Source organism: Rhinatrema bivittatum, chromosome 2, assembly GCF_901001135.1.
Source record: "Rhinatrema bivittatum chromosome 2, aRhiBiv1.1, whole genome shotgun sequence".
In the NCBI taxonomy this organism is placed as follows: domain Eukaryota; kingdom Metazoa; phylum Chordata; class Amphibia; order Gymnophiona; family Rhinatrematidae; genus Rhinatrema; species Rhinatrema bivittatum.
This window is the reverse complement of record NC_042616.1, coordinates 212,994,184-213,013,829: the sequence shown is the minus strand read 5'-3', so window position 1 is coordinate 213,013,829 and position 19,646 is coordinate 212,994,184. Positions and strand designations below refer to the sequence as shown.

The window sequence follows — 19,646 nt, the reverse complement described above, 5'->3', positions numbered from 1 at the left end:
AGACCCGCTCGCTGTGCGAGGGAACTGCAGATAGCCGCTTGAGGTAAACCTCCAGCTTCCGATCCTGCATATCCTTCCTCCAGTGACAGGAATAGTGGTATGCTTTGTGACCACTGATACCGCAGAATCTACGGCGGGAACTTTGAGAATTTCCAAAAAATCGGCCGGCAGAGGATACAATTTTTCCATGGCTTTACCGACCCTAAGGTTGGCCTCCGGGGAATCCCATTCCTGAGTGATCAACTGCAAGATCTTGTGATGAGTGGGAAAAGACTTGGCTAGAGGCCGCAGTCCTGCTAGGAGGGGGTCCCCCTTCTTGAGAGCCGGGTCAGGCCCCACCGGTTCCAGAGGGGGATCAATATCCATTTCCTGGAGGATGTAGGTAATGAGGTCATCTTAACTCCGCCGCTTGGAAGATGCGGAGGACCCTAGGGTCGTCGCCCTCCACCTGGGCTGCCAAGGTGGGGTCGTCCACGTCAGGGTCCTGGGATTGTCCTTCCCCCGAAGTCTGTATTATCGATGGTGTCCCGGTAGGGCCACGAGATGTCCCCGCTCCCCCGCCTACTAAAGGGGGGCGAGCCTGAGGGAGGGTCCCACCCAGGAGGGGGGGCAGGACATGGTATCTTGGGGGGAGAGGGTCCCCAGGTCCCGAAGGTCGTGTCTCTGCTCTGAAGAAAAGCCCTGTGCATTAGGACTATGAATTCAGGGGAAAAGGCCTGGCATCCTGAGGGGTCACCCCCCGGGGGATCCCCCCTCTGCCTATCAGGATTAGACTCTGAGTAAGGGTCCAAAACGGGCCTAGAAGTGGGGAACGGATTATCCGTGACCTCCTCAGAAAGCGCAGCATCAGAATCTTGCAACAAAATGGCCGCCATTCCCACGTTGAGAGGGAACGGGGCCTGGCGCTTCCTTCCCACGCGGTCTGCAGCTCGAATGTCCTTGCCAGTAGCTGGCGCACATTCCCCCTCGAGGAAACAGCCTGAGCACAGACCCTCTTCAGAAAATAATCCGGCCCTGTTGGAGCCCTCACAAGGCGCCGCGGACTGCATTGCCGCAGGGAGAGGGGGGGGGAGGCTCTACAGGTGGCTCGCGCCTAAAATGAGCGCCGACCCGGCAACGGACGCTTGCCACGGTCCCCCACCGACCTAAAGAAGAACTGACGGGGAATTACCCTCCCGACAGCAGGCGGCCCCGGGGAATGGTGCTTCGCGGGGCCGCAGGTCGGGACGCCGGTCGCTCCCCAAAAGGGAGGGGGGAAAACCTGGGTCAGGAAGGAGAGGCCGGCGCTACCGACTTTCACCTCAGAGAGCCGAACGGAGTCCAAAAAATTGCAGTCTTCTGCTGAAAAAGAAAATGAAACAAAAATACACCTACCCCAACTGAGCCCTCAGTGAGGAAAATGAGAAAAGAAAGAAAGAAAACAGGCAACAGCCTGTCAGCAAGTCACCAGGCTAGAGAGCGATGAGCCAGCACCAGCGGAGAGCTCTCCCCCTGCTGTAAGAGGAGCCTTAGCAAAGTGACCTAAACTGTAAATTTAAAACTTCCTATTTTTTATTTTTTTTTATTTTTAAACTTGATCCCCCTGAGGAGGTAGCCCTAAGCTAACAAGCTGGGGACCACAAGTCCCCTGCTCACATCTGCTGGAGTAAGAACGTTACTGAGAGCTGTTACAGGGGAGGCGTGGTTATATGGGTCCTCCCCTGGGAATTTTGTGTTCTGACTCCATCTGCTGGACAGGGAACATAACCCACAGTCTGGAATGATCCTGGTATGTACAGGGAAAGTAGTGATGTCACAGATTAAATTAAAAAAAAAAGTGTTCTCCTATTCCATCAGCTGAAGGAGGGACTAAACGCAATCATTCTAGAATGGTGTAGCAGAAAAAAGCACAAATTCATTTATCTACTTTATTTTGCCAATGTATCTCAAGGAATAATACAAATTTAAGAGAACTTTAGCAGCCATATAAAATCAAAGTAGGGAATCAAAAAACAGGGAGGGCTAACTATAGTAATGCCAGCAGGATTTCCATCAATATTACGCTTGATAAATGTTGCTAATTTTTTCAATATAAAAACAAGACCATTAATTTTGAAATCACTATTGGTTTAGGTTAGTTATATCTTCAGGGCTTTTCTCCATGGGGACATTCAAATTCTCTGGTTTTGAAATTAATACGGGTTCTCTCAGCCCTATGAAGGTGAAATTGTTTTCAGAAAATTTGCTGCCTACTTGATTTTTCATAGGAGATCTTGTATAAAAAACCACACACCCACAAAACAAAAAAAACCTGCATTAATTTAAAACACTAGATGCAAAAGTTAACAGACAAAGGTACTAGGACATATTACTGAAAATGTTTAGATTACTAACCTGCTGAGGAGCAATTGTGTCTCTATAGCTAGGAAGAATCTTCAACGTGACACTACCACTAAAGCTTTTCAATAGATCTTGCAACTCCTTTGGATGGTTCCTAACTTCATGACCATTGACTTCTTTAATTATGTCTCCCACGTGAAGAAGACCTTGCCGATCTATCATTCCTCCATGAAGAATTCGTGCTATCACCAGATCATTATTCTCAACCCTAAATGTGACACCCTAAGACAATTAAAATAGTTTACCTTATTTGATTTTACTTATTTTACTAGTATTTTTAAACCAGTAGGTGATGAGAACATTACAGGCATATCTACTCAAGACATGTTTTTACTAAGTCACAGTTGTGAATATAAAATCACAGCGTTAAAGAAATCAAATGTTCTTAATTAGAAAGGAGGGGGGGGAGCAAGAACAGAAAAACAAGGGGGTCTGTTTAATTATTGATTCTATTTTAGATCAGAAGGAGAAGTTGTCTACTTTTTAAAGTTAAGAAATCTATTAAGTTAATCCAATTTAAGATATCACCTTATATATTTTGTTAATCTTTAAATCATTTTCTTTTCCCAGTTAATGGAAATAAACTATTAATATGAAATCTCAGTTTAAAATGGATAAATAAACATATTTCAAAACTGCATCTCAAAACAAGATTGTCAATTTACAAAAAGGAAAAAGATGAACTTTCAACACAAATTCATGCATATATGCCTTGGGCATGGGAAAACCAGTGCATGTGAAATACAAATCCCATTAGCACGAGATACAGTTAGGATATTCAGATTCTAATAGGATTAGCCTACAAATAGATATGGATACACCTTTCCATCTTGTAGCACAAAGCTAATGTTCATGTCCACCAAGTCTGAACTAGTTAAGGATTTTGCACAATCTTCAACCACTTTGAATAGTTCAGATCTAAAAATATTTTAGATTATCCAAAGCAATCCAATTAAATCAGAAGTTTTCTTTAACCAAAACAAAGTAAACTGAGTAAATCAAAGTTTATTCACAGATCTAAACCCTGTTTTGAACCTCAAAATAGAAAACCTTAAAAACAGAAAAACAAGTCTTAAGTGTTTGGTGGTCTGAACACGAATGTAACAGGTGCAGAAAGGTTTGGATATAGGTAATGTCAGAAGAACAGAAAATAGAGAAGAGGAAGGTGGAAATGCAAGCAGCAGAAGTCGGAAGGAATTCAAAATAAAGCAGTGCTCCAGAGGTTAAAGGGTATAGGATGCAATGTAAAAGAGAAGACAAACAGATTTTAAAAAGTGGTCATGAGATTGGTGACTGGTAAAAAAATCAGGACAGAAACCAAATCAGTTGGAGAAGAGACAACAGGAAGGAAAGACTTGAGAAGGTATAGAAGTACACAAGATGCTTGAGGAATATGGAAAAGGAATAGGAAGATCATTAATTTATAGAAAACAGAAAAGATTTCAATTCTATACTTACCAGTGGCTCCCCTGCTCTTTTATGAATACCAACCATACGAATGGCATCTACAGGTGCTATTTGGTTGTTCAATGTAGTATTATTAATCTCTGGACTAGAAGTGGGCACATCATAGCACTTTGATGCCACAATATCATGAGTTTCCAAAAGTGACTAAAAAGAAGAGGAAAGTATTACATTAATACTACATGGAAAATCAATCAATTTAATTTTTCATTCAAAAGGAATGGGTTTTCTTATTTGTTCATTTCCTTCATGATCTAGGTAAGTTTCCACTCAATGTAGGATACTACAGAAAAAGGTGTCAAAACTTGTACAGCCATTTGATGGGATCATGAAAATGTAATGTAGTACAGTTTATTTTATATCATAACCTCTAGTTAACTTGTACCTGAAGCTGATGTGCTAACCTAGAAATGTATTTGCTGTTGTGTTGAGCTAGAATATGAATATTGTCCAAGAATATGAATGAATTTGTAAAGCATTGTGATCTTTATGGAGCGACTGTATATAAAACATCTAAATAAATATTACTTTAGCAACCCATATAAAACTGTCATGCCAATAAAGTTATGACTAAATATTAGGACATAATGTCCAAATTATTTTTTTCAAGTCTGTCTATGATCTGCAAGGGTTTTTATAACATTTGTAAATTGGCCTTCTGTCCAAATCCAGTCAAGTTCTATCAATTTTAGCTGTCTATTGAGCATCTTCTCCATAAGAAACAGCTAATATAACATCAATGAAGGCAAGTAAAGTCACTTTGCAGCAGAAGCCATAGAACTCTACAAAATGACCAGAGATGGCTTAGAATAGCATTTCTGATTTCCATCCTCAAAAGAAGCCATCTTCATTGTATTTCCAGCTCCCACTGACTATAAGGGGCTATACTGTGCATTTAGGCCTGCTTCTGAATCCATGTTCCTGGATCTTAACAGTATTGATCATGTTGCTATCTGTGGCATCCATATCCTTTTTCTAAATAGATATAAGATAGGCATGATGTAATGTGAAAAATAAGTAGGGTTCTCATCTGTCAAATTCAATTTTAGGTAAATAACTAGATATTAAGTATATTCTCCCACTGAGAAAATTACTACTACTATGGCAATGCCGTCAGTGGCTTACACATCTAGCATTGCTGTCAGTGCAATGCTGGAAGCCACCAGAAGCAGTACAAGTGTAATGAAATCCCAGCAATTGAAAGGTGTTTGGATAAGGTGTGGAGAGAGTGGCTGGCAGTGTTAGGAATGGGGGCAGGGAAATAGAGGGAGGGCATTCCAATCTTATTTTGGACAACCATGGAAAGGGTGGAGAGGTGAGCCTGTGAGCAGACCCATGCAATTACTTTTTTTTTTAAAGTTTACTTGGAGAGGGTTGGAAGGGCTCTGTTTAGCAAGGCCCATTTTTCAGATATTGGGTGACATTGGGAAAGTTGGGTGCTTTAATAGTATATTTTGATTTTAATCTTACTGTTTTTAATGATTGTGTAAGTTATAATTTGTAAATTGCTTCGATCTGCTATAGCTTGTATAGGTGGTATAAAGAAAAAAAAAGCTTTTAAATAAAAAATAAATATATTTTCCATGACACTATATCCACTTAACAGACTATGTTCTATAGAATATAGCCAGAATCTTAAAGATATCCATTTTAGGAGCATCCATTTTCCTAACTGGTGCACAGCCATGGGTTAGGAAAACAAATGCTCCTAAAATTGAGTTTCCTTTTTTCCAAACCCGCTGCAAGTCACCTCTTGTGGGCCAAGGAGGTGCTGGGGGCATATTATCACCCCTAATGCCTCCTTTTAATGCAACCCCTCATTTGCATTGTGTATCGCACACCCAGGAGAGGGGACTGTGTGTGTGTTCTAAGAGTTGGCGCCAAAACAGATGTGCATTTTTTTTAGCGTGTCCATACTGTATCCGCCTGTTTGCGAGCTGAAGTGACCACCACAAAAAAGCCACCCTTCCAGGTCAGGAGCTTCAGGTCACAGGAGCTCAGTGGCTCGAAAGGCAACTTCATCAGCTGAGCCAAGACCACACTGAGGTCCCAAGACACAGCAGGAGGCTTCAGGGGAGGTTTCACCTGAAGCAGATTCACGCATGAAGTGACCCACAAGAGGTTGCTTGGAGATGGGAGAGTCATCTTCATCCTGATGGTAAGTTCCAACCATGCTCAAGTGCACCCTAATGCAGCTGGTTTTTAAACCAGCTTCCAAGAGGTAGAAGAGGAAATCAAACAGCTTGTGAATGGAGCAAGAGAAAGGATCTAGGCCACGTTGCTCACATCACACTGAAAACCTCTTTTACTTCAGCCCATAAGACTTCCTAGTGGAAAGCTTTCTGGAAGCCACCAGGACCCAAGAGCCATTATCTGAGAGGTCAAGAGGTCGCAGAATCAGCCTCTCAACAACCAGACCGAGACAGGGCCCGGAGGTTGAGATGTCGCAACCTGCTCTGAACCTGAGTGATGAGATCCAGGGAATTCCCCAGGCTGATCGGTTCCTGAAGGGAGAGGTCCTACAGGCCAATGTAGGGTCACCAGAATCATAGTCACCCGGTCCTGGCGAAGCTCCAAGAGAATCTTCATCACTAGCGGGATCAGAGGATATGCATACAGAAGACCCTGGTCCCAGCTGCTGGGAAAGGTGTCCGAGGCTGGGGCACTGTCCACTCAGAGAGAGAACTGAGCCACCTTGCTGTTACCAGGGGATGCAAACAGATCCACATCTGGGGTGCCCCAGAGGAACCACTCGTGGGGCTGGAATGTTCAACTGAGCCAGTGCAGCATTGCATTGTCCGATCCTGCCAAGTACATGGTTTGGAGCACCATTCCTTGGGATAAGGTCCAGGACCAGACCTGGACTGCCTCCTGGCACAGGAGGAACACACTCATGCCCCCCTGCTTGTTGATGTTCCACATCACGACCTGGTTTGTCTGTCTGGATCAGGACCATCCTGCCGACCAACCGATCCCAGAAAGCCCAGACGGCATGATCGCTCAGAGTTCCAGAAGTTGATCTGGCATTGTGCTTCCTGGGAAGACCATAGGGCTTGAATGTGGTGCCCCACCACATGGGCTCCCCACCCAAGGTGGGAAGCATCTGTGGTGAGCACAGCGGAAGACTGAAACGGCACCCCACGCTCCACGTCAGAGAGGGTCCCCCCACCAGGATGCATAACCTGGATGCGGACCGCAAGGTTCTGAGTGGCCTGACACCAGTGAGACCTCAGAGTCCATTGGGGCCTGCGCATATGCAAGCAGGAAAGGGGAGTGACATGGATGGTAACGGCCATGTGCCCAATCAGCCTCAACATCTGCCTGGCAGAGCCTCGCTGGCTCCACTGCACCTCTCCCACCAGGGATGCTAGACAGCGCTCTGCTGTGAGGACCAAAGGCCTTTGCCTGTGTTGTGTCCAGCAGGGCTCCGATAAAGTCCAGCCACATCAATGGGCTCAAGTGAGGCTTCGAGTATTTGATAATAAACCCCAAAGACTCAAGCACCCAGATGGTTAAGCACAGGGAATGTCACCCCCACCTGAGTAGTGTTGACTAGCCAATTGTCCAGGTAGTGGAAAACCTGCACCTTCAACCTGCACAGGTAGGCTCCCACCATGGCCAGACGCTTGGTAAAGACCGATGGTGTGGAGGCCAGACCCAACAGTAACACCCGGTACTGAACATAGTGTTCACCCACCACAAACCGGAGATACTTCCTGTGACCTCGGAAGATCTCAGTGTAGGTATAGGTGTCTTAAGTCGAGGGAACATAACCAATCCCATTTTTACAAGAGGGGAATCAGGGTGCTCAGAGATATCTTGAACCTCTCTTTTTAGAAACCTATTCAAGGCCCTCAGATCCAGGATGGGACAGAGGCCCCCAGTTTTCTTTTGAATCAAAAAATACCAGGAGTAGAAACACCATCCCAATTGCCTGGAGGGACAGGCTTGACCACCCTGGCTGTTACTAGGGTGGAGAGCTCCTGCAAGAGGATCTCCTGGCATACTAATGGCCCCCAAAAAGGGCTTGGAGAATCTGGCAGAACATCCAACAGATTCAGCCAGTATCCCTGCCGCACTATGGACAAACCCCACTTGTCCAAGGTGATCATTGGCCACCGATTCGCAAAGAATCGCAGTCAACCTCCACAGGGAGTCTCACGACACGGGGATGGGTGGCTGGATCTGAGTGCCTCCCCACCAGTCAAAACCCTGTAGTGGGGCTCGGCTGCGGTGCTGGCTGTGACTTGGGTACTTGCTGTTGCTTGGAAGAGCCCCAAGAGCTCACTCTGTGGGGGCAGGAGCGAGACACAGGCAGGTAATATTTCTGCTGATGATAGAATGAATGGCACAACGTTTTCTGCGTTGACCTCCTGGCTGAAGACAGCAGGTCAGGAAGTATTGGCAGAAATATGCTAGAGGGTCTCATGGTGGCCTCGCAACTGAGCCACTGCATCCTGCACCTTATCACCAAAAAGATTCTCGCCAGTGCACGGCAAGTCTAGCCGGAGATCACAGGCCCAGAGCCAAGCCATTCAGCAGGTGCCAATGCCGGCAGCCGCAACCTTTCCCACGTTTCAAAGTCATTATGTGGAGAGTACCTCTTGCTTCCCGCATTCGAGGCCCTGACACACGACTGCCAGTAAAGCGTCCTACTGTTGCTGGGGCAGACTGTCTGCCACCTTCTGAACCCTGAACCTGCTTCCAGAGGTTGCAGGAGTACCATGTCATAGAGAGCTGGTAGTAGGCTATGCGGAATATCAGTATGGCGCCCTGAAAGACCTTCCTACTCCGCGCATCCAGCACCCTGTGTTCCCTCCCTAGGGGAGCAGAGGCATGAGTGCGGGAGCGCTTGGCCTTCAATGTGGACTCAATTACAACCAATTGGTGGGGGAGCTGCTGCTTTTTAAAAATGGTAGAATGCTGGACCAGGTACACCCTAATCACCTTCCTATTTGTAGGTGGAACCTTGAAGGGGTATTCCCAAATCTTGAAGATGTCATGGATTGACAGCCACCACCTCTGAGGCATCCACAAACTGGAGGACCTCTAGCATCTTGTGCCAGGCGTCCTCTTCTGGCAACTGGAACAGAATGGCATCTGCCATGGTCTGCACAAAACCAGCAAAAAAGGTTAGGTCCTCGGGCAGGGACCTCCACCCTTCCTCCAGAGGAGACAGGTCTGAGGGAAGACCCTCAGAATCCTCCGAAGAGGAATCGAAGGTGTCATCACCCCAGGAGTCATAAGGGGCATCGTCCTCACTGAAATGAGCAGGGACGAAGGCCCAGGCCTGCCCCAAGGTCGAGGCATCATGGGCACTGACAGCCCCGATGGCGCTGCTAGACCTGCAGGCAAACCCGGTAGGGCTGGCTGAGGAGCAGGAAGGTGCAGTGATGCCGCCAGCCTCGAAGGGCTTTCTTCATCTGAGGAGCTGTGAACCAGGACAGCATCAAGCTGAGGAAGCAACGGTGTCCTTCATGGAATCGATGGACCTCAGGGCACGAGAACCAACTGAGTCAGGAGGACACAGAGGACAGAGGCGCTCCAACAGCAGCTCCAGCAAGGAGCCCACATTCACGGGCACCGACTGAGGCACTGGCTCGATTCTCCACAGGGCTCAATCCACTGCCAATTATACCTAGTGCTTCAGCTCCTCCTCGAAGGTCGCCAATGCCAGGACTGGCTGGGCAGAAGGAGGTATGGCGCAATCCTCCTCAGAGCCTCGAGGGAGGTCTGCCCCCAACACCAGAATCAGTGGGGACCAGCTGGGAGCCCTGGCATCGTTGGAGAGTATAACTTCCACATCTTGGGGACATTGCAGTAGGAACCAGTGCCAGCCTGAGTCCAGCTCTATGTGCCGATGGCACCCAATGTTGATGTTTTCTTGATTTCTCATGGTGCCCAGCCTGGTCTTTCCCCCAGCGCAGAGGTGGACGGCGAAGATCCAGACATCCTGGAGACCGAAAAAACCTGATCTCCAGCCCCCTGCTCCTCCTGAGTGACCGGTAGAGGGCCGGAAGGCAAGGGATAGGTGCCCATCAGTTCCCCATGACCCTTCAATGTCGAGGACACATGCAGACAGAGGGCTTGGACCTCTTAGGCCCAAAAATGGAGAAATTAGTTACCTGATAATTTTGTTTTCCTTAGTGTAGACAGATGGACTCAGGACCAGTGGGTTATGTGGTCTTCTGCTAGCAGATGGGAGACTGAGTCATATTTCAAAGCTGTCACACCCTAGTTATATCCCTGTACTCACCTCAGCTCAGTATCCCCTTCAAAAAGCCATTGTGGACATATATATATTGGCTAACTACAACCAGCCTGATTAAAAACTTGATTAAAACTTGATTCAAAGTGAAGACCGTCAGTGCACTTAACCAGCGTAACGCCAACTCCAGTCGTATTGCAGGCGCCCTGGTCTAGAAGTAGGCATTAGCTTACCCACATTTGTATAGCATCGAGGTTCGCTTCTCAGGTTCTACCTTGGCACCCGTGGGCGGGATGCTGAGTCCATCTGTCTACACTAAGGAAAACAAAATTATCAGGTAAGTAATTTCTCCATTTCGTAGCATATAGCCAGATGGACTCAGGACCAGTAGGATGTACAAAAGCTACTCCCAGACAGGGCGGGAAGCTGCCCATGGCCCACTTAGTACTGCCCTTGAGAAGGCTGCGTCTTCTCGGGCCTGGACATCCAGGCAGTAGAACCTGGAGAAGGTGTGTAGGGAGGACCATGTCGCCGCTCGACAGATCTCGGCAGGCGACAGCAGTTTGGCTACTGCCCAAGATACTACCTGGGCCCTGGTAGAATGAGCCTTAACCTGCAGGGGTAAGAGCTTTCCTGCCTCTATGTAGGCTGCCTTGATTACTTCCTTGATCCAGCGAGTTATGGTTGCTCGCAAGGCCGCTTCACCTTGATTCTTCCCGCTGTGGAGAACAAACAAGCGATCCATTTTGCGCACCAGTTCAGATTGTTCCAGGTATCATACCAAGAGTCTGCCGACATTTAGATGGCGAAGAAGGCGGGAGTCTTCAGAGTCCTTATGTTCATCCAGAGATGGAAGGGAGATGGCTTGGTTCAAATGAAACTCACCACTTTCGGTAGGAAGGAGGGGACAGTGCGAAGCTGTATCGTTCCTGCAGTGAACCTAAGGAACAGGTCCAGACAGGATAGTGCCTGTAGCTAGGAGATGTGACGGGCTGAATATATTTCCACCGGGAATACCGTCTTCAATGTTAAGAGGCATAGTGACAGACTGTGCATTGGTCTGAAGGAAGCCCCCACTACAAAGTCCAATACCCGATTGAGGTTCCATAGGGGAACCGGCCACTTTAGGGACGGTCGAAGTTGCTTAACCCCTTTAAGGAAACGGGCCAATTCCGTATGAGCTGATAGACTGATTCTGTTCACTTCGGCTCTGAAGCAGGAGAGGGCTGCTACTTGAACCTTGAGGGAGTTGAGTGACAACCCTTTCTTCATACTGTCCAGTAGAAATTCCAGAATTATGGGAATCTTAGCCGTTCGCAGGGATACCCCACAGTCCTCTCACCAGGCTTCAAATATTTTCCAGATCCGCATGTATGCCAGAGACGTTGAGAATTTGACACCCTGCTCTGCGTGCAGAATCACGGCCTTCGAGTAACCGCACTTCTTCAGGCGAGTCCTCTCAAGGGCCAGACTAACAGGCCGATACACTGGACGTGCGTTTTCCCTTACCCCTTATTCAGTAAGGGGCCGAAAACGCGCATCCAATCCGCTGAACCTAATAGCGCCCGCAACATGCAAATGCATGTTGATGGCCCTATTAGGTATTCCCGCGCGATACAGAAATTAGCGCCTACCCAAAAGGTAGGCGCTAATTTCTTCGGGCACCAGGAAAGTGCACAGAAAAGCAGTAAAATCTGCTTTTCTGTGCACCCTCCGACTTAATATCATGACAATATTAAGTCGGAGGTCCCGAAACTTTCCAAACGTATAAAAAAAATTAAAAAAAAAAAAGTCAGCCAGCGGCTGTCGGGTCAAAAACTGGACGCTCAATTTTGCCAGCGTCCGGTTTCCGAGCCCGGGCCATCAGCGGGCTCAAGAACCGATGCCGGCAAAATTGAGCGTCGGCTGTCAAACCCACTGACAGCCGCCGCTCCGGTCCAAAAGGAGGTGCCAGGGACACGCTAGTGCCCCTAGCGCCTTCTTTTGCCCGTTTTTACCTCCGGGCCTCATTTAAATACAGAATCGTGCGCACAGAATAGTGGCCTGTGCGCGAGCCGGGAGAGCGGGCATTCGTCCGCTCTCCCGTGGACTTTACTGAATTGGCCCGTAAGAGAGAATAGAGACGGATCTTCGTGAAGAATCGGGCCCTCCTGGAGAAGGTCCCTATGTGGAAGTAGGCACAGAGGGCTCCCTGCAAGGAGTCTTTGCATGTCTGTGCACCATGGGCGTCTTGGCCAATCCAGGGCCACTAGTAGAACTAGTCCTCTGTGGTGTTCTTTCTTGCAGATGATCTTGCCCAATAGAGGCCATGGGGGGGGGAAGGTGTACAGTAAGTCCTCCTCAGGCCAGGTCTGGACTAGGGCATCAATTCCTTGGGAGTGTGGTTCTCGTCTGCAGCTGAAGAACCTGAAGACTTGGGCATTGAGAGCTGTGGCCAGCAGGTCTATGGCTGGGGGGCCCTAGCAATGTACTATCAGTTGGAAGGCTCTGGTCAACAGCACACATTTCCCCAGGCCCAGGCTTTCTCTGCTGAGGAAGCCGGCTGAGAAGTTGTCTTTCCCTGCGATGTGGGAGGCCGAGATCACCTGTAGGTTTACGTCCGCCCATGCCATGAGGGGGTCTAAATCCAGAGACACCTGCTGGCTCCTGGTTCCTCCCTGGCAGTTGATGTAGGCAACAGTTGTCAGACATCACTTGAATCACTTGCCCTTGGAGCCTGTGGCTGAATCGCAGGCACGCTAGTCTGACCTCGAGCTTCCAGGCGATTTATGTTCCATCCCGTCTCTTCCTTGTTCCATTGACCCTGGGCCGTCAGTTCCTGACAGTGGGCTCCCCACCCATGGAGGCTCGAGTCTGTGGTGAGCACGATCCAGTTCCTCTGCTTAGATAGTCTTCCTGTAGCTACCACTGAAATTGAGAACGTACCTCTGCTGGTAGGTGGAGGCGAATTGAGTAGTCTTGGGACAGTGGGTTCCAGCATGACAGTAAGGAGCATTGGAGTGGTCGCATGTGAGCCCTTGCCCACGATATGACCTCCAGGGTTGATGCCATGATAGTCCCATACCTTGGGGCACGTACTGGTCAATCAATCGTAATTGCTCCATCAGCTTTCTCCTCATCGGGGGAGGGATGAAGACCTTGTTCTGTTTGGTGTTGAAACAGGCCCCTAGGTACTCTAAAGACAGAGGGCTGCAGTAGTGCTCACGACCTGAGTTCCTGTAGTAGGTTCTTGACTCTGCTGGTCACCTGAAGGCTCTTTTCCGAAGACTTTGCCCTGATGAGCCAGTCATCCAAGTAAGGGCGTACCAATATCCCTTCCTTCCTCAGTGTTGCCGCCTCAACCACCATAATTTTGAAGAATGTTCTGAGGGTGGTTGCCAGGCTGAAGGGTAGCACAAAGCGTAGAAAACGCTGGAGGTCTAGATGGACTGGAATGTGGAGATAGGCTTCGGAGAGGTCCAGGGAGGTTAGGAACTCTCCCGGTTGTACTGCCATTATCACAGAACGGAGAGACTCCACGCGGAAGTGTAGTATCCGCAGATGACAGATGATGTTCTTGAGGTCCAAGATGGGTCTAAATGACCCCTCTTTCTTGGGAACAATAAATAAATGGAATAACGCCCCGTATTTTGCTGGGGTGTAGGTACCGGAGTTATAGCCTTCAGGCTAAGTAGTCTTGTCAGAGTGGATTCCACTGCCAGTCTCTTGATATGGGAGTGGCAGGGTGATATAAATTTGTCCCGAGGGATGCTGCGAAACTCCAGAGAGTAACCTTCTCGAATGAGGTTTAGTACCCATTTGTCAGACATTTCGACCCATCGTTGGTAGAAGAGGGAAAGTTGACACCCTATTTCCTCTTCCTGTGGATGGGTCGGCCCATTCTCATTGGGGAGCTCGGGCGAGCCTGCCCCCAGACCTGTTCCCTCTTTTGGTTTGTCAGTTCCGAAAAGACTGGGACCTCCCGGAGGGATGAGGTACCCCTGGATCGACGAATTCCTGTAAGGGTCGAAAGCATTGGGAGCCTCTGCCCCTAGTTCTTCTGGGAGAAGGATGCGGGGATCTTTTTCCTCTGACTTCCAGTAGCTGAGGCACTGGAGATTTGCCCTACTTGCTGGCTAAATTTCTCTAATTCGCTTCCAAGCAGGAGCAATCCCTTAAAGGGCATTCTTGTGAGATTCACCTTAGAAGTTGCGTCTGCAGACCAGTTCCGCAACCATAACTGCCTTCTGGCTGCCACTACCGAGGCTACGCCTCTTGCTGACGTATGCACCAGGTCTGAGCTTGCGTCCGTCAGGAAGGCTGAGGCAGGTTCAATCGCTTCTCCAGCCTATGTTCTGGAATTATCTGTCTCCCTTGAGAGAAGCAAGCAAGAGCGTGCTACCAGCATGCAGCAGGAAGCGATCTGCAGTGTCATTGCTGTTGTGTCGAAGGCTTGCTTAAGAATGGATTCTAATTGTCTATCTTGATTATACTTCAATGCCACCCCCTCCCTCAATGGGAATGGTTGTTCGCTTTGAGACAGCACAGACCATGGCGCCCATTTTTGGGAAACACAGGCGTTCCCTGGTCGCTGGTTCCAGGGGGTACAAGGCCCGACCCCCTTTAAAGTTTGCCTCCGGGGAATCCCACTCCAGGTCAATCAGTTCCTGGATGGCTTCCATCATTGGGAAATAGCATGAGGCCTAACGAAGGGACACCCAAGAAGGGGTTCTTCTTCAGTTCCGCCATAGGGTCCGTGCCTGGAATCCCCAGAGTCTTCAGAGTCTGGGAAACTAGGCCTGGCAATTCATCCCTGTGGAAGAAGCGAAGCCTGGTTCTGTATGGTTCCAGGCCTGGAGGGATTTCCCCTTCCTCCAGTGAGCCACCATCATCATCTGAGGTGTCTGGGTCCCTGTCAGGGAAATTTTTGGTGAGGCAAGGCATGTCTCGAGGCACCCGAGCAGGGCCGGGAGGGTCAGGTGTTCCCGGCTGGGGTTCCACCCGGGTCTGACTGCGCCTGAACGAAGGCTTGCAGTCCCTGGAAAAATTCCAACCAGGAGAAGGCCCCTGGGCCCATATTAGCCCCAGGGGAGTGAGTAGGGGAACTGAAATGCCCTCTTGTGGAGAAGACGCCATTTCGGAGTTGCATAAGACCGGGGTGCTGTCCTATAGGGTAGTTCCCGACCCATCCTCAGACTGTGAAGGACCCAGGCTTTGGACCCCCCCCCCTGGGCTTCTTTGCAATGATGACAGGCAGGACTCCAGTTCAGGCTGTGCAGCTCTGATGTGGCAGGCTGTGCAAAGAGAGTGCCTTCTGAGTTTCTTTGCCACCGGTGCCATTGCCTCTGTGTATAGACGCACAGGTAATGTGCCTCGATATGCGTGCTCTTATGTGCATGTGCACTTATGTGCGCATGTAGGTTTGCGTGCAGATGTGCGCTTGGCTATGTTAGCGACGCGCAAGTTGGGCGCACTGACCGCCCAGCCTGTCCTGCGAATACTGACGGCCAATGAGGGAAGATGGCGCAGAAGCCCCCCACGCGCAAGATAGAACGTGTCTGGAACCCTGCACCGGACTGGGGCCTAGCCCAACCCGATCGGTGCTCCCCTTTACTTCGCCAGATGGAAAACTGAGTCTGTACAGTACTCCGAGCCCGGAGACCTTAAGTTAAAGTTTCCTGCTTACCTGGTCTCGGCGCTTACAGGCCGCATACAGGGACAGTCTCCAGCTGTGGGGGGAGAGGGCTTAACCTTCACCACCGCGCTCGGTTATGCACCCGCTGCCTTTCAGCTGCTCTAGTGGCTAAGTCCACACCGGGAGCTGGCTACCAGACCAAGGCACCCCTCTGAGGGATATCGAAAATTACCTCAGGAATTCTCAACTGGGGGAGGGACCCTTAGATATCACTGGAGAGCGAGGCTCAATCCTCTTTAAAATGAAGGTAAGAATTTCTTCTCTGTGCTGCAATTTCTCTAACGGTGCGCTAGTGTGGGGATAGCGTCCGCATCTGCTAGGAGACAGAGATACTGAGGAGATGAGGTCACTACAGGGGTATATCTAGGGTGATATCAGCTTTGAAATCTGACTCAGTCTCTCATCTGCTAGCAGAAGAGCACATAACCCACTGGTTCTGAGTCCATCTGGCTACATGCTAGGAAATCTTCTCCATTTTGTCCAGGCGGGCACGCCAGCCCTTGGGCATCATCTGGTCACACACACCCATGTACGTTGTGGGATGCCGCCAGGCAAAGGATGCACACTGTGCGAATTTGAAATGGACAGTGGCCTAGGACACTGGGGGCACAGATGAAAACCTGACAACACCATACAGAACAAAGAAATAACAAGGCCGGCAAATAGTTAATGGCCAGTGGGCCCAGAAGGACACCACTATTGGGAACAGACCGCATAAAAGTAATTTACCGCATAGCTAGACTGACTGAAGACGGGGGAACCATAGAGGGACCCAGCACAGGAAAAATTCCAAAATTAGCCAAATACTTGAAGTTTTCCAAGAAAGAGCACAAGCTCCATGAACATGAGATGACAGCTCCGTGGGGAAAAAAAAAGACTGAAGAGAGACCCCACATGGACACTTGGATTAGGGCATGCTAAGCATGATCAGGGTGCCAGTCAAAGTTCTAGAAACATTGACAGAAGTTTTCCATTCCAAGCTCCATCTGATGTCATCCATATGTGAGGACTACCATCCTGCTTGTGCTAGGAGAAATAGAATTATGCCCTAACAGAAAATTTCATAATGCCTCTGTATCACTCCATGGTGAGACCGCACTTTGATTAGTGTACACAATTCTGGCCGCCGCATCTCAAAAAAGATATAGTTGCGATAGAGAAAGTGCAGAGAAGGGCAACCAAAATGTTAAAGGGAATGGAACAGCTCTCCTATGAGGAAAGACTGAAGAAGTTGGGGCTGTTCAGCTTGGAGAAGAGACAGCTGAGGGGGGGATATGATAGAGGTCTTTAAGATCATGAGAGGTCTTGAATGAGTAGATGGGAATCTGTTATTTACACTTTCAGATAATAGAAGGACTAGGGGGCATTCCATGAAATTAGCAAGTAGCACATTTAAGACTAATCGGAGAAAATTTGTTTTCACTCAACACAATTAAGCTCTGGAATTTGTTGCCAGAGGACGTGGTTAGTGCAGTTAGTGTAGCTGGGTTCAAAAAAGGTTTGGATAAGTTCTTGCAGAAGTCCGTTAACTGCTATTAATCAAGTTTACTTAGCTAATAGCCTCTGCTATTAATTGCATCAGTAGCATGGGATCTTCTTGGTGTTTGGGTACTTGCCAGATTCTTGTGCCCTGGTTTGGCCTCTGTTGGAAACAGGATACTGGGATTGATGGACCCTTGGTCTGACCCAACATGGCAATTTCTTATTTCTTAATTTCTTTTCAAGGGAGACACGGCACCCCCAAACCTGTGGTCGACCAAATCAACCTACAACTATTAACCCCAAGCTTATATACAGGGAAGTCCCTTGAGTGGTATCCAACCACCTAGAACACTAAGTCATTGTGAAGGAGCATACCAAGTACACACCAGCTGAACTCAGAAGGGAGTGCACTGCTTGGGCATATTGCTTGTATCCTCTGAAAAAGGGCCAGAGTAAGGCTGGTACTGAGGGGCTGGAGGGGCTTCCACTAAACACCCTTAGCTGGCCTCTGAATTTTGGTCCCTAAACTTCCAGGACTACTCCAAAGAGCAGTTAATCTTAGAGATGGTAAACCTGTAGAAAAAGGTTGAGATTCCAATGGCCATCACTCTGTGGGAGCTTCCAAGAAGCATGGCTTAAATACTATGGCAAACAATACATTTTTATAAGAGGGAGCAAATTTTTATCACCACAAAATACACTCATGCACTCACACATTACTCATTAAAATACAAGTTGAAGCATAGTTACAGAACAAATCAGAATACCTCACGTATCACTACCAAGATATCAAGAGGATGTTTCAAATATAACTGAAAACATGTCTTTGTGCTTGCTGTGGCTATCTGAAACCACTTACAACTCTAAAGATTTTTATACCTTCTCTAAATATCCAACCTGTTAAGTCTTGGTTACAATATGTATATGTAAATCACTACACAAAGTACATGTAACTTCAGTGTATCCAAATGTTTAAATCCTTCAAGTTCTCTTCATCTGGTGTTCTTCACTAAATGCTTTATTCATCAATATGAAGGCAGTGCGACATTAATTACATGGTATGAACCCCGACAAGAGGCCCTTATTTCTCTGATTTCAGCTTCATCAGGGGGAAGTTGACCTTCTAGGAAAACAAACCCATATATCTTTACTTTTAATGAACACAATACCGTGTTAAGACACACTGTCTAAATCAGTATTTCATTTCTTCCAAAAATTTAACTCCTGCTATTTGGTCTGTTTTAAACAAAGGGTTAACATTTGTTCCCTCAGAGAAACATGACCCATTCTACACTTGAGTAGAGTTCAATAAATTTTTCAGGAGGATTAAATTGAGAGAGTTTTTTGGTACCTCTTTGGCTCATCAAGATTCAGGGAACCAGTTACATAAACCTTCTAAATGGATGCCGCCAACTCCTCCGCATCCTTTAGTTACAGCATTCGAAACTTTAGTTATGAAAGATTTGGTAAATCATTGAATCTGAAACAGAAAGGATCAAATTCAATTTAAATATAGCAGAAAGTCATGCTATTAAAATGTTGAGAGCAGATCCCTCTGTCACAATTTCTGCCGCAGATAAAGGGGGAGTAGTTGTTGTACTAGATACTAAGTGGTATAACAAGATGCTATCAGACAGTTACAAGATGAGTCGACATATGTTAAACTGAATGATGATCCCACCAGTGATCTGTTAGTACCAATCAAAGGCTTGCTTGATGTGGCACTTAAGGTAGGAGTTATTAGTCGAAAGGAATTTCAATGGTTATATCAACCTTTTCCATCTATTCCTTACTTTTATACTGTGCCCAAAATTCACAAATCCTTGTCTACAGCGCCAGGACGACCTATCGCCTCAGGCATTGGTTCAGTGTTTGAGTCTATAGCTAAATATATTGATCGGCATCTCCAACCTTTGGAAGTACGGGTACAATCATGTGTGAGAGACTATGGATTTCTTGGATAGTACTGGGGATGTTCAACAGTGTCATGTATAATGGTTAGTTACTACTGATATCACATCTTTGTACACATGTATCCCCCAGATTGAAGCTCTTTCTATACTTCATAAGATGTTGAAGCAGATGGTATCTTATAACAGAAAATATTGTTTAATGGTAGAGTTGGTTGAATTAGTTCTGACAGTTATTTCCGGTTTGATAATGTATTTTACAAAACAGATCAGAGGCATTCCTATGGGATCCCCTCAAGCACCTTCAGTGGCGGGATTGTATGTGGCAGAATATGAATCCCAGTTCATATATGCATCCAGGTTTTTTTGATTATGTCATCATCTGGAAAAGGTATATCGATGACCTTTTCTTTTTGTGGAAGGGTGATGAAGGCATGTTACTGAAATTTCAGGTATATATGAATCAGTGTGATGCTAATCTACAATTTTCTTTTTCCAGTCATGCAACGACTGTCACCTTCCTTGATAT

At 47.5% G+C, this 19,646-nt stretch overlaps 1 protein-coding gene across 11 annotated transcripts in view; it reads right to left on the bottom strand.

Moving 5' to 3' along the window:
• The window catches only part of MPP6 (membrane palmitoylated protein 6), a 299,774-nt gene that overhangs the window by 166,908 nt on the left and 113,220 nt on the right, over positions 1 to 19,646 (bottom strand). For 10 of the 11 annotated variants that reach the window (XM_029589113.1, XM_029589111.1, XM_029589117.1 and 7 more), the window contains 2 exons: positions 3,838 to 3,990; positions 2,374 to 2,601 (listed from right to left, as the gene is read on the bottom strand). In XM_029589113.1, coding sequence (XP_029444973.1) covers positions 2,374 to 2,601; positions 3,838 to 3,990 — 381 coding nt within the window. Of the gene's footprint in view, positions 1 to 2,373; positions 2,602 to 3,837; positions 3,991 to 18,558; positions 18,688 to 19,646 lie in introns of all 11 variants that reach the window. The other variant, XM_029589122.1, reaches the window with a different exon arrangement.